The 15,611-nt window shown below is 47.5% G+C and overlaps 1 protein-coding gene across 1 annotated transcript in view; it reads left to right on the forward strand.

The window, feature by feature from the left end:
• The window catches only part of CSMD2 (CUB and Sushi multiple domains 2), a 655,333-nt gene that overhangs the window by 561,570 nt on the left and 78,152 nt on the right, over positions 1 to 15,611 (forward strand). The window contains exons 42-44 of the mRNA XM_023232269.1: positions 4,152 to 4,340; positions 7,359 to 7,536; positions 8,852 to 8,997. Of these exons, the coding sequence (XP_023088037.1) occupies positions 4,152 to 4,340; positions 7,359 to 7,536; positions 8,852 to 8,997 (513 nt within the window). The remainder of the gene's footprint in view (positions 1 to 4,151; positions 4,341 to 7,358; positions 7,537 to 8,851; positions 8,998 to 15,611) is intronic.

Below are 15,611 nucleotides of genomic sequence, written 5' to 3' on the forward strand. Positions count from 1 at the left end.
GCTCCGCCTCCCGGGTTTACGCCATTCTCCTGCCTCAGCCTCCCAAGCAGCTGGGACTACAGGCGCCCACCACCTCGCCCGGCTAGTTTTTTGTATTTTTTAGTAGAGACGGGGTTTCACTGTGTTAGCCAGGATGGTCTCGATCTCCTGACGTTGTGATCCGCCCGTCTCGGCCTTCCAAAGTGCTGGGATTACAGGCTTGAGCCACCACGCCTGGCCCCCGCTATATGCAGCTTTCTGAGACTTGACTTCTTTATTCTGGAAATAATGTGGATGGAGCTCCTCCCTTGCCAGAGAAGAATACTGAGTGGGGACTGGGCTTGTCATTTAGGGAAAGCCTTAAAGGGCACCCCACGAGGTGGGTGCAACTGAATCAGTTCTACAGGAGACTTCAGGGTTCCAGGGTCCGTCTCAGGGTAAACTTTGGTGAGTGTGGCTGGGCTTGTCACCTAGAGGGAGCCTCAGGAGAAGCTGGGCCTTACATCCAGACAGAGCCACTTCACTGGTGTTAGCACAGCTGCCACACCCAGGGAAGGTGTGTGCAGGCTCATCACAGAGGCCAGCCTTGCCCAAGGATGTCTGTGCCTATTATCTGGGAGGTGTGTACCTGTCAAACAGGTCATGATGCTACGGATGGCTGTGATGTCACAGGAGGGACTTGGTCCCAAATATGTCCTCTCAGTGTCAGATGCAATGCCTTCCCCCAAGGCATTCCCTGTGTCTTAGTTTGTTAGGGCTGCTATAAGAAAGTACCACAAACTGGGTGGCTTAAACAACAGAAACTTAGTGTCCAGTGGCTCTGGGCCTGGATGTTCAAGATCAAGGTGTCAGCAGAGTTGGTTCCTTCTGAGGCCCGTGAGGGAGACTCTGTCCAGGCCCCTCCCTTGGCTTCTGGTAGTTCATGACAGTCTTGGCATTCTCAGCTCTTAGAAGTATCACCTCGACCTCTGGCTTCATCGTCATTTGGTGCTCTTCATGTGCCTCTGTCTCCAAATTCCCACCTTCTATAAAGATACCAGTCATATTGGGTCAGAGCCCACCCTAGTGACCTCATTTTAATATCCATAAGTTTGGTAAAGATCCTATCTATTTCCCATAAGGTCATATTCACAAGGAGTGAAGCATATGAGTTTCGGGAGACACATTTCAGCCCCTTGCACCCCTGCCAGGCCCAAGTGCTCTCTCCCTGAGACCTTCCCTCTCTGATAAATATAAGGAATGGGAATGGTGGTGCCACCATTGTGCCAGGGACAGCTGCCACGGGCCCACCCCATGCACTGGGCCTTAACCCTAGACAATAGGCACAGTCGTGCCACTGAATCCCTGTGATGGGACCGGCCACTCGCTGTGCTCTCCATGTGATGAGCCCACTTGTCCTTGTCAAAATTGTCCCTGTGTGGCCGCTTCAGATTCTCCATTGACTCCCCCAACAGAAGAGGCCTGACTACCCCCACAGAGCCCTGGCCTTGGGCTCACTCGCCCCTGCTTCCCCAGCCCCCACCTTGGGAAATGCTCCCACTATGGCCACCCTGCACAAGGGGCCCCGCTGTCCCCCTGAGATTTCCTGGACGACAAGCCAACATTCGGGGCTAGTGTCCCTCCCTGGGATGGGCCTGTCTCTCCTGCTGAGGTTTGCAGCCTCCAGAGGCCCAGTCCTCCTCTGAAGCCTTTGCCTGTGTAGGGAGGCCAGGGAGCAGCGAGTTGCCTTCAGACACCCAGCTCCTTCACCAGGAGTTGGCCCAACGTGTGAGAGGCACAGCAACGTCCAACGGGGCTTCCACCCTGTAATGGGCCCCCTCCTCCCACAAGTGTGTGACCTTCAGGACTCGCCTGGATGTTCGCCTTCAGTCCCAGGCCCAGCTACTCCCTCAGTGTTCACCTGTCTGCCACAGTCCCAAGGACTCCTGTGGAGCCACACATGGCGCCGGGGCACCTGCCACCCTCAGACTTGGGCTACACCCCCATTAAGGCTTCTCATTTGGGGCGATCCCAACCTCTCAGGCTAGGTTGTCTCTAGGGCCAGAGGCCTAAGTACTCCCACAGAGACCTCATCGTTTGTGATAGGCCCAAATAATTCTCCCTGACCATAAGCCCACACTCTCCGTTTACACCTTCCTCTGCCATATGGAGCTGCACCTTGTAAGCAAGCTCTGACCACTCTCCCCAGGTTTTTTCTCTGGGGAAAGACCCAGCTTCATGAACAAGTCATTTATCCCCACTGAGGCTGTTTCTGACAGATCGACCCAGCTCTTTATGGCCCCTCGACTTTCCTTAGAAGTCCAACCCTTTACTCTTTCTCAAAATTCCTCCAATTGACACTCTGCCCTTCCCATGCTAGGGTCTTCTTTTCTCTTCTTCGAGTAAAGATTCCCATCAAGTTCTTAGAGGCAGCATAAAGAACTCCTAGCCAGGCCTCCCAGTCCTACATGCTTAATGTGTTCCGTGACAATTTCTCAGGAGGGTTCTGTTTATAAAGAACTTAGCGAAATAGCTAAGACGTACAACTGTCCCCAAATACTAGGCATCATCATTATTAATGTCTTTCGTTGAAATGGTATCTACCTGATTGTGGCACTGTTTGGAAGTGTGTTCCCACTGTCACCACTTGTGTCCCTTTAGAACAAACCCACCTGCTCCCCTGAGGAGTCCTGCTTTGGGGAAGTTCATGCTTCCTCCTCTTAGGGTTTATTTCTGCCTTATATGGCCAACCTCTCCCTTTGAAGCTTCTTCCAGGGGAACAGGCTCTGAGGTTTCTCTCAGTGTCCAGGTACTCTCACTGAAGTTTCTGTCTTTTTGAAGAGCCTAGATCCTTCCACTGGAGATGATTCCTGTAGGAGAGGCCCAGCTGCTCTCATCAAGGTTGCTCCTGGCTTCTCACACACAGCCACTCCCTTCATTCTGTCCCCATCTCTAGGTCCACATGGTTACCCTGAGCCTTTCTGCAAAGACCCAACCCATCCCATTGGGTTGCCTCCCTGGGCAAAAGGGCCCCTGCTTTCGCTAAGACTTTCATTGCCAAATGGTCCAAACCCCCGTGTCGTAGGGCCAGGCCAGGCCTGTCCTGGGGCTGAGCAGCCGCCCCACCCATGTGGCTGCTCAGTTTTTGGCACATCCAATTACCTCGATGATTTCCCAGGGAAACCTGCCCAATTCCTCCCCCTGAGACTTCCCTGTGAGGTACTGAATGGAAACACAGCCACCATTATCACGTGAGTGCTCAGGAAATGTTAGCTTCGAGATCCGCGTTATTGACGTTGTTATTACGTATGAGAAACACATCTATTTCCAAGGAGCATCCAGCCGGTCCCAACTACTTCCACTGAGGATTCCCACTGTAGGAACATTCTTTCCCCTCCCACTGCCAATTTCCTGAGTGGAGTGGGCCCAATTACTGCCACGAAGGCTGTTCTGTGTCCTGTGGACCCAATTCATCAAACGCCTTGCTCAGGAATCTCTCACTGGCCTCTCCCCGATGGACTGACCTCAGCTGCTTCCACGGAGGCATCTCCTGTAGAGTCAGGCCACCTCTCTCATGGAAGCAGCTTCCCTGCTCTTTGAAGGGACTTGCTTTATGACAGTCACACATCCCGTAGCCCAGCTACTCCCTCTGAAAAGCTTCTCTCCTTGCCACAGCTTTGACTTACTCCCACCAGATTTCTTCCTTCCTGAGAGGTTTTGATCTCTCGGAGTTGGAAAGAACCAACTCAACTCCTCCCGTCGCCGCTTCCTATGTCTGGGAACTTGATCCTGGTTGTGAAGGTTCAATGAGATAAGCAACATGAAAGGAGTTAGGGCAGCGCCTGGCCCCCGCTAGCGCTCAGTGAATAGGGGTTCAGTTGAGCAATGTCTTCCTTGAGCCTTCTTTTCCTACGGAATTACTAATAATAGATACTATTTACTGAGCTTTCACCATGTGCCAGTACTGTGGAAAGAGCTATGTATGTGTTATCCTACGTAGTCCTCAAAATAATCATTCTATACACAGGAAAACTGAAGCATACAGAAGTTAAATTACTTACCCAAAGCCAACGACTCGTACATGACAAAGGTCCATCTGAGTCCAAGTCTTGAGGCTTCACCACTATGCTCTCTGCCACTCCTATTTTCTGGTCGGAGAGACTAAAGTGACCTTTTCTCCCAATCTTTTCCAGCCTATGAACTTCAAGAGTGCCCAGACCCAGAGCCCTTTGCCAATGGCATTGTGAGGGGAGCTGGCTACAACGTGGGACAATCAGTGACCTTTGAGTGCCTCCCAGGGTATCAATTGACTGGCCATCCTGTCCTCACATGTCAACATGGCACCAACCGGAACTGGGACCACCCCCTGCCCAAGTGTGAAGGTATGTCCCTCCCTCATCCCCAGCAGTTCTTCCTGGGGTGCTCGTAGAGACTGGTCCAGAGCAATCCCCTGTTCCACCTGCCTGCTCCGTGGGATCTCCAGGGCTGGAGGTCCAGGCAAACCATGGTCCATCCTGTTTTCACATGGTGTGGTGGTCCAGCCTCTCCACGGAGAGGGTCCTGGTGACAGGGCTCCGGGCCAGCACTAGGGAGGACCTGGAGGAGATGTAGGCCACAGCCAAAAGGAAGACATACCCAGCCCTTGGGAAGATCCACCCTGACAGGCTGGAGGACCCCCATTGGAAGGGAAGGTTCCACGTGAGGGAGTGGGAGCCCAATGTATGCTGAGGACTAGAGAGGTAGAGTTAATCCAGGCACCTGCCCAAAGGGAGAAGAGAATGAAGCCTCTTTCTAAGAACTCTCTTGCTCCCCTCTTCATCTTCCCCCTCCCTGCTCCGTTATACTCTCCTTCTACACGGGACTGGAGAGACCTGAGTTGATCTATCAGGGAGCTGGAGGTGGCACTTCCTTGGGTCTTCTTCCTTCCCCAGAACTGGGATGGAAGGTGACCAAGAGCTTGTGCTGCCTCCACCCTCATCTGCACACTTCAGTTCCATTTGCCTTCCCTCTTCATGCTGGCAGCCCAGCATTTTCCTGGAGGAGAGGCAGGAATTTGTCTTGAAAGAGGAAGCCTTAGCAAGGGCAATAACCCAGGAAAGAGTGCCCCAGGTCTGGGATCAGATTACCCCAGGCTCCAACTCGAACCCCTTTGCCTCTCTGAGCTTCAGGTTCTTCCTCAGTAAAATGGAACTTCTCATCTATATTTCACAAGAGCTGAAGGATTTCACAGATGGCTTACTCTCAGACTCAAACTCTCAGTTTAACTCTCGATGGAAAGAGGGACCTTGTTTGTGAAACCGAGCCGTTCTGGTGTTGGAATGTAAAACTGTGATTTCTAAAACTATTATAGCCTCAGTTCATTTTTCAGATTTTCAGAGCTCTGCTGTACGTAACCAGTGGGTCATTCCGCAATTGTTGGCCCATCACGTGCTGTGCAACAAGCCTCATCGTGGGCTTTCTTCCCTTCTCATGCCTTGTTTGTCTTTTTATGGCATCATGGGAGAGAGAAAAGAGCAGCGCTTTCTCAGTCTGCTGGCTTGAGCCAGAAGCTCCTCTTCTTCCTCAGAAACCTTCTTCCCTTGGCTTCTCTGAAACCATACTCTCCTGCTTTTTCCCATGTCCCTTATGGCAAATTTTAAGCCGCTTGATATAGCACACATGACCCTTAGGTTAGGGCCTAGTCCCTGCTGACCTCCCATATTCTCTACTCCTATAGATTTTATGTTCCAGCTAAGCTGAAATACTTTATTTTCCAATGTGCCATGTTTTCTTGCCTCTGGGTCTTAGCATATGTTGTTCCTTTCCCATACAGCATTCCTCTCTCTTACCTTGCCTACTTAGCCCTAGTCATCCCTTAGGTCTGAGTATAAATGTGAATTATACCAAGAATCCAAGGCCAGGCATGGTGGCTCACGCCTATAATCCCAGCACTTTGGGAGGCTGAGGCAGGCAGATCACGAGATCAGGAGATCGAGACCATCCTGGCTAACACGGTGAAACCCCATCTCTGCTAAAAATACAAAACCTTAGCCAGGTGTGGTGGCGGGCTCCTGTAGTCCCAGCTACTCGGGAGGCTGAGACAGGAGAACTGCGTGTACCTGGGAGGCGGAGCTTGCAGTGAGCCGAGATCACACCACTGCACCCCAGCCTGGGCGACAGAGCAAGACTCCATCTCAAAAAAAAAAAAAAAATCCTTTCTTACAAAACCAGATGCAAGGCTCCCCCAAACACCCCTGTGGCATTCACGATGATGACATGGTCCAGCCTGTGCTACAGATGCTGGTGTGTTTGGCTGTGTCCCACTAGTGTGCGTGCCTGGGACAGAACTAGAGTACCTTGCTCCCCACTGTCTCCCAGGCCGTGCCTGGCACCCAGGAGATATTCAGCTTATGTAACAGGGATGGCGTGTACCTGTGCACCACTTTCGGGATGTACGTTCACAGGACCCCTGGCCTCTGCTTGGAGTCTATTGGGGTTCTCTCTCAGTCTGGTCTGCCCCATCCAGATGTCTGCTCAATGCGCCATGTCAGCTACAACACTCATTATTCTGGACCATGGTGTTTGGGGATTTTTGTCCACCATCCCTGTCTATTTTCCTCCCTGGTGACTGACTGAATACCACGAAGGTGTCAAAGTCTCTTAATCCCCCTGCCTGAGGCCTAAATCAGTGAGACTAAAATTGGGTGTTGCTTTTGGGGAACAGGAAGATAAGGAGAGAGGATCTTATCTACATAGCAAATGCCTCCTCTTCCGGGGCCTGGGCTGAACATTTTGCCTGCATTGTTTCACCTCATCACCACCACAATCCTATGGGGGAGGTATTCTTAGTCCCATTTTACAGGCGAGGAAATGGGGACTCAGAGAGGCTGAATTACTTATCTAAGAGTATCTACTCAATAAATGGTTTAGCTATGATTTGAACCCAACCTTAGCCTCACCCCAGGAACCCTCAACTCAAAGTCTAGACCACTAGTACCATTCTAGAAAGAGCAAATCAAAGAAAGAAAGATTTTCCCAATTTCTTAGCTCTTCCCAGCAAAAGCACTACAGCTCTGACCCTAACATCTGCTTCCTCCCATTCCTGGGAAGGGAAAGGGGACAGCTTCAGTGCATCCTTTCTTCCTGGCAGTTCTCTTCATAAGAAAGAGAAAGAGGGAGGCTGAGGCAGACACACAGAGGGGCCTGCAGTGACAGTTGAGAGCTAGCCAGGGTGTTCTGTGTGGTGACTGGTGGGTAGAAACAGGTGTGGCCGTCGTCATTTTGGCCTCCCCTCCCGCATCCCACCTGACCTCCCTGACAGGATGATTAGTTCTAGGAGCTGGGAGTTCCTCATGAAGCCATCTGAATTCTTAGGTAGGTACTGAGGCCCTGCACTTATGTTTGTGTTCCCTTCTTGGCAGTCCCTTGTGGCGGGAACATCACTTCTTCCAACGGCACTGTGTACTCCCCGGGGTTCCCTAGCCCGTACTCCAGCTCCCAGGACTGTGTCTGGCTGATATCCGTGCCCATTGGCCATGGCGTCCGCCTCAACCTCAGCCTGCTGCAGACAGAGCCCTCTGGAGATTTCATCACCATCTGGTAGGCCAGGTGCCATGTCAACAGCCAATGAGATAAGAGTATTAGTGGGGTTCTACACTGGGTTACCAGTCAGTTACCTATTGGTTTAGAAAAACCAAGAGCTGAGTGGTTTTAAAGGCTGTCAGCCTCCTGGGTTTCAAATAAACATAGTGGAATGGGGCTCAGCTGCAATGGGCCATTATGGCTCCTTGAGGGGAGAGGAATGGGAGGGCAGTGGCTCCCAGCCTGCAGCTCTGCCAGGGCCAGGGAAAGTACCAACAGGTGTGTTAATGGGAGTAGGCATGAGTACACAGACTTTTCTTAGTATTTCCAGAGTTCAAACCAACATTCTACATGTACCTGGGCTAAGCCACCCAGACTAATTGAAGAGATTTGAAGTGAGATTTTGTGATGTCCCATTGGTCATCTGGTGCTGAGCCAGCACTTTTCAGCAGAACTTTCTGCAGTGATGGAAATGTTCTATGTGTATGCTGGCCAATATGGTAGCCACTGGCTACAGAGCATTTGGATATGACTGAGGATCTGATTTTTAAATGTTATTTAATCTTGATAATTTAAATGTAAATAGCCATGTGTGGCTGGCAGTGGCTGAATTGGACAGCTCAGCTCTGAGTTATGTAGTTATATATAGCAAGAGTTAATTTTAAATTGGGAATACAAATTAGCATTTGATATGTGCAGTTTCCTGGACAGTTTCTTCCCAAACCACTGGATCTTCGGAAGAGCACATAATTTTAAAATTCCTTTGTTTGGTGGTTACTGCCATTCTGGGAATCATCAGGAGTTAGGGGAATTCTCTTCCAAAATTCCCAGACTGCCCGGGGTTAAGTTCCAGCATGATTTCCAAGCAATGGCTAGGAACAGATAGGAGGGGTTAGATAAGGTTTCAGGGAAGAAATCCTTTGCCCCAGAAGGCATTGTGGGTATACTCTTTGCTTGGAAGACAAGGAAATGGAGCCGGTGTGCATAGCAGTAGGTTCCTACACCAGCTCCTCAGCCCTGTCCTAGTGCTGCCCCACACTGAGAGGACCTGTGGTAAGACCCACACCCTTGCTCCATGGAGCCTGAATTTCCCCAGGAGCCCATTGGGCTGGTGAAGAATCAGGTGAATGAAGAATCAGTGTGAGCTTCACCGATTCTATCAACTATGTTGGGAGACCAAGTTGGGAATGGTTGGGAGAGGTATGGGGGAGTTTGTTACAAAAAGAATCATAGCTTCCCACTCCAGGTCTGTCCTAAGGCCACCGATGGCACCAAGTGAAGCAGGCAGCTGTGGTGACTGGTTACATGCCAGGACTTTGTTTCCTGTGTACAGGGATGGGCCACAGCAAACAGCACCACGGCTTGGCGTCTTCACCCGGAGCATGGCCAAGAAAACAGTGCACAGCTCATCCAACCAGGTCCTGCTCAAGTTCCACCGTGATGCAGCCACAGGGGGAATCTTCGCCATAGCTTTCTCCGGTCAGTATGGAAACCTGGCCTGGTGGGAAGGGCCAGGCTTTCAAGTCAAGGCTGAGCTTGACTCCCAGCTCCACCATTTGCAGATCAAGTGGCCTTGAGTGAGTTGAATAACCTCTTGGAGCCTCAGTGTCTTCAGAGTTATGAGAATGAAATGTATTAGCCTATGTGAGAGCTCTCAGTGCAGGGTTCTGTAAATGCAAGTTTTCCTCCTATTCCACACTGCCAGGCCAGAGAGGTACAGAGGCCCAATCCTTGGTGCCAAGTCCACTCATTCACATCAACTCACTGGCTGTCATCCCTATACCTGTGCCCCAGCTTGTCCCTTAGCACTTTCTAGCACATTCTCCCTCTCCAAAGGGATCTAGGGCCTCTGCTGACCTCTCAAGGAACACTGTGTTTTTGTGCACAAATGAAGGCATTGTGATTTCAAGTAGGAAGAGTATGAACAATTCAGGGTAGGTATGTCTTTATTGGCAGCCTGTTTTCTTCTACGAGTCCCAAGTTAGGGATCTGGATATTTCCTCATTTTTATTACAGTGGAATTGCCTAGAGAAACTTACAGAATGTTCTCTGTGGACTTGTGCCCTTCTATGGAATGATGCACATATTTGCAATTTACAGATCACTGTAGATATTTTAATCAGAAATCAGGAAAGCTGGATTTTATTCCCAGCTCCACCTGGGGCCAGCTGTGTGAAACCTTGCACAGGTCCCTTCCCGACTTGAGACCTCAGTTTCTTCACCTGTAGAATTACAGGTTTGTAGTTTGTGACCTGTAAGAATTCTGTGAGGTAGTAAGGCAAATATCCTAACCCCCATTTTACAAATGAAGAAATGGGGCAAAGGAAGGCTCAAGTACTTGCCCAAAACCATGTAGATAGAACTGGAAACAGAACCCAGCCCCTGCAGTATCTGCTGCAGTATCTGCTACAGTATCTGCTATGGTGTGACTATACAGTGTTAATACATCATGCATGCACTGGCAGAAACACACTAAGACTGTGAAAGAGGCAGTGAAAGAAACAGAAACTGACAGAGAGAAACAAGGATGTAAAGAGCCTAAGCAGCTGTGACTGCCATTCCCAGGAGCTATCATCCAGGGTGAGTGCAATGTGGGAATGAGACACTGCCCTCTCCATCTGCTCAGTTCCCATGCCCCTCTTGTTGGGCACACCTGTCGCTCCACTAATGAGATCCAGGCTTTAAGGCTCTGTCATTTTGACTTGTGACTTTCCTATAGAGTGATAGAGTATGGACTTCAGAGTCACAGACAGGTTCAAACCTTGGCTCTGACACATACAAGCTATGTAATGTTGTCTGTTGTTTCACCTTTCTGAGCCTCAATGTTATTATGCACAAAATAGGAATAATATAAGTACTTAACCTCCTAGAGTTAAATGAAACAATGCTTGGAAATCCTTAGCTCTAGGCACAGAGTACAAAAGATGATCGGTAAATTATAGTTCTAATAGTCATCATTGTCATGATTATTTGTATTATATTTAGATATTGACAGTCTTGGTGTGAAGTTACCTTGATGCTAGGCCAGGTCTCTTGTTCCTATTCCTGAGCCCTCACCTGTACCAGAACCAGGTAAAGGAGGCTCAGCACAGCCCCAGGCCATCCTTATTTCCAAGTTCTTCTCAGTAAGGTCTTTCAGTGAGAGCGCTTGCCTAAGGGCACAGTGCTCCTTCCGTCTCTCAGATGAGACATAAGGCCCTTGCTGTGGTGTAAATGTTTAGGTCCCCCCAGAATTCATATGCTGAAATCCTAACCCCCAAGGTGATGGTATTAGGAGGTGGGGCCTTTGGTCAGACAACAGAGCCCTCATGAATGGGATTAGTGCCTTTATAAAAGAGACCTACAGAATCACTGCTCTGAAGCCTTCTCAGTGGAAAGAGCTAAGAAACACAGGAAACACAGAGGCCCAGGCGGGTGGATCACCTGAGGTGAGGAGTTCAAGACCAGCCTGACCAACATGGAGAAACCCCATCTCTACTAAAAATACAAAATTAGACAGGTGTGGTGGCACATGCCTGTAATCCTAGCTACTCAAGAGGCTGAGGCAGAAGAATCACTTGAACCCAGGAGGCGGAGGCTGCAGTGAGCCAAGATCATGCCATTGCACTCCAGCCTGGGCAACAAGAGCAAAACTCCATCTCAAAAAAATAAAATGAAAATAAAGAAAAGAAAAGAAACACAGGAAACTCATTTGCCCCTTTCACCACATGAGGACACAGCATAAAGACAGCTGTCCATGAACCAGTGAGCAGGCCCTTACCAGACATCAAAATTGCCAGTCCCTTCAACTTGGACTTCCCAGCCTCTAGAATTGTGATGACTAAGTTTCTGTTGTTTAGAAGTCACCCAGTCTATGGTAATTTGTTATAGCAGCCTGAATGGATTAAGACAGCCATTCATTCCCAGCTTAGACCATAGCCCAAGGCTTCATTGACCACAGGAGCAGGCAAGGGTCTGGGGCAAGAAAGGAGGAACTGCTGTGCCCAGATCAGCAGGTTCAAGTGGGGGAGGCACTGGACTAGGGGATGAGTGAGCAAAAGAGGCACATTCCATGCCTCATAGAACTTTTGGTAAGTTGTGGAATATATCCTACATATAAAAAGTATATGTAACACGTACGTGCAGTTTAAAGAGTAATAAAATGAACACCATCATTGAGCCTAAAACAAAGAACACCTAAGCCTTTGAAGCTCTGTTCCTTCCTCAACACATTCCCCTACCCTACCCTGAGAGTTAACCATGATCCTGTACTTTTGGTTCATCATTCATTGCTTTTCTTTTTATTTTACTCCATATGTGTGTCTCCAAAAATATGTTGTTTAATTTTGCATGTTATTTCTGTTATGTAAAGACAATCATTCTATAAATGTTCTTCTGCAACCTGCTTTTCTCACTCAAAATTTAGTTTTTGAAATTCATGTTGGTGCATGTGACTGTACTTAACTCATTTTTCAATGCTGTATGATTTCATTGCATGAAAATGTAACAATGTATTTAGTCTACTGTAAACACTTAAGTTGTTTCATTTCAAGCAATATGAACATTGTTGCTTATTCCTTATTGTGAACACGTACAAGGGTTTCTCTTCAGTACATGTCTGTGTGGAGTTGTGAGACTGTCAATATCCACATATTTAGTTTCACTAGTTAATGCCCAATTTATCTTAGAAGCAGCTATAACCATTTACACTCTTCCCAGCAACTGAAATAGAGTTCCTATTGCTCTACATCCTTGAAAACACTGGGTTTTAGCAGACTTTACATTTCTACCAATCTGGTAGATGCATGAAATGTCATTTCACTTGTATGCTTGTGATGATGCAGAGCATGCTTTCCTGTATTACTGAGTGTTCATGCTTCCTGCTCTGTGAAATGTCTGCTCCCCAGACAGCTTTCCTGCTCCAAGGAGAGAGAGATAATGAGTAATTAAGAGGACAAAATTTTTGCGAATCATAACCAGTGCTACGAAAGACATAAAAGGATAAGATAGTAAACAAAAACTTGGAGAATTCCATGCAAAGTAATTGTGGAAAACCTAAGAGTGGATATTCAAGATAAGAACTAAAGAAAAAAAGGAGCTAGACTTGCAAAAAGTAGACACTGAAAGTGGGGTTGGGGAAAGAATTTTTGCCTTTCTCCAGGCAAATAGCCCTAAGGAACTTTCTTTTCATATGAGGATCAATAAGAAAAAGGAAAAATACCTTAAGGAGACCTGTGAAAGATTTTATAACATTAAAAATTAGAACATGAAATTTGAATTACAGAGAAACTTGCCCTTGAAAAAAACATGGTTTAGGAACTAGAAGTAATAGAAATAAATTTTGGGAAGCATCTTCTTCTAGTATAAATCTAGATAACATGGACTCCAAATAACAGGTGAAATGTTCAGACAGCACACAAATGAAAAGAAAGGTCTGGCCAAGAGCTAAATAAAAGGAAAGCTAAATCTCTTCTCTTCCCCCCTTGAACAATTCAGTCCTAAAGCTGTGAGATGGGGCAAAGCAAAGACATCTAATATGGTTTGGTTGTGTCCCCACCCAAATCTCATCTTGAATTGTAGTTCCCATAATCCCCATATGTCGTGGGAGGGACCAGATGGAGATAATTGAATCATGGGGGCCAGTTTCCCCCATCCTGTTCTCATGATAGTGAGTTCATTCTCACGAGATCCGGTGGTTTTATAAGGGGCTTCCCCCCTTCACTAGGCTCTCATTCTTCTCCTTCCTGCTGCCATGTGAAGAAAGACATGTTTGCTTCCCCTTCTCCCATGATTGTAAATTTTCTAAGGCCTCCCCAGCCATGCTGAACTGTGAGTCAATTAAACCTCTTTCCTTTGTGAATTACCCAGTCTCAGGTATGTCTTTATTAGCAGTGTGAGAACAGACTAATACAGCATCCATACTTGTCAGGCAAGAGGGAGTGTGAACCATTGTAGCTGAGGCCAGGGTATCGGGGGGAGCCACACTGATGGGCTGCCTGGCACGGGCAGCTGGAGTTTAGGTATCTGTACAGGGATGGAGGTGGCACAAGGTGTCAGAGCTCAGCAGGATGAGCAGACACCTATGTAGGGTATTGGAGCCCAAGCAGAGGAAGTCGGGCATCCACACAGAGAAGGATCAGCCCAGCAAAGGAAGTCAGAGCCCAAGTAGAGTGAGGAGGGAGGGGTCAGCAGAAATGAGACCTTGGTTCCAGATGGGTTATTGATCAAATAAGTTAATACCTTAAGGACAATAGAAGGCAGGTGTCTCACTGTCAGAGAAGAGGGTTAGAACTATATAGAGAGCAAAAATTATAATATACCCAATGGCATTAAATTTGAATTGGATGTATCAGTGTGAGCTTATGGTTTTCAATGTGTAGAGGAATGGAAGAAAATATGAGTGTGTGGGTGGGGCATGTATGAGTACATGTGTGTATGCACATACATTTCTTAGCTTTTTCTACTGAGAAGGCTTCAGAGCGGTGATTCCTCAATAGTAGCGAGCACATCTAGCTCATTAGTTCCTGAATCTAGGCATTGGTTCCTAAACAACATTTTCTGCTAAAATGGACCGGGGTTTCTTGAAGAAATGGCTGATCCCAAGCCTGCGGCAGAGAAAGTAGAAGACAAGCCGGAATATCTTATGGCAGAAAGTAAGGAAATGCCCAAGGCATGATGGAGACATGTCAAAGGGACATAGAAGCTGGCTTGGAGGGGTTCTCACAGACCATATTGGGAATAATTTGAGAATCAAAGTCTTTTAAAACAGCAAGAAATGGTGGTAACCTATTGAATCAAGCAGAATACTATGTATATCCACACAGACATTAATTACAACTTTTTTTTTTTTTTTTGAGATGGAGTCTCACTTTGTTGCACAGGCTGGAGTGCAGTGGTGCGATCTCGGCTCACTGCAAGCTCCACCTCCCGGGTTCATGCCATTCTTCTGCCTCAGCCTCCTGAGTAGCTAGGGCTACAGGCACCTGCCACCACGCCCAGCTAATTTTTTTGTCTTTTTAGTAGAGATGGGGTTTGACCGTGTTAGCCAGGATGGTCTCCATCTCCTGACCTCATGATCTGCCTGCCTCGGCCTCCCAAAGTGCTGGGATTACAGGCATGAGCCACCGCGCCCAGCCAATTACAAGTTATTTTAAGGAATGGGATATTTACATAACTTCAGACTACCCACCACCACACACACACACACACACACACACACAATAATAACAAAGGGAAAAAGAAGTGGAGAAGACTGGAAGACACACCCACCTCATCAATAATGGGACAAATTGAAATCATACCCTGGCTGAGAGGATGCAGTGAGAAGAAGCTAACATCAGTTCTGTGATTATCCAGTCGCAGAAGCATAAGCTGAATGTAATCAGGAGGAAACACCAGGCAAACCTAACTTGAAGGACATAGTGTCAACTCCCCAACAGGCAATCTTCAAAAGTGTAAAAGTCCTGAAGGTCAAGTAAAGACATGGGAACCATTCCAGACTAAAGGAGACCAAAGAGACATGACAATGAAATGCAACATGTGATTCAGAACTGGATCAATAAATTTTCAAGGAACTTATCAGAAAAACAGGTGAAACTTGAATGAGATGTGAAGATTCGATGGCAGTAATATGTCACTGTTAATTTCCCAATGTTGATGGTTGTTTTGTGGTTATGTGGGAGAATGTGCTTGTTTGTAGGAAATACACTAAGATATTCTGGGGTTATAGGGCATCATGCTGGCGACTTACTAGCAAATGATTCATGGAAAAAGATTTTTGTACTATACTTTCAACTTCTCCCATACCTTTGTGGCTGCTCCAAATGAAAACTTTTATTTCCAAGGGAAACTAGATACTAAAAAATAGTAAGACTGAAAAGAAACAGAATAGCATAATTTTCATCAGCACAAGAATCAGCAGAGAGAAGAAGCAACACTGTAGAAAAACAACGCGAAGGTGGGGAGGACAAACCTGAAAATCTCAACACAAATACGGAGAAGGGCAGAGGCGTGAAAGTGGTAGAGAGAAGATAGAAGATGAGAAATAAGGAGACCCAGTGGACAAAGAGCCAAGACACTGATAACAAGCATTCAGGAAGAAAGGAACAAAATGG

The sequence above is a fragment of the Piliocolobus tephrosceles genome, chromosome 1, assembly GCF_002776525.5.
Source record: "Piliocolobus tephrosceles isolate RC106 chromosome 1, ASM277652v3, whole genome shotgun sequence".
NCBI lineage: Eukaryota > Metazoa > Chordata > Mammalia > Primates > Cercopithecidae > Piliocolobus > Piliocolobus tephrosceles.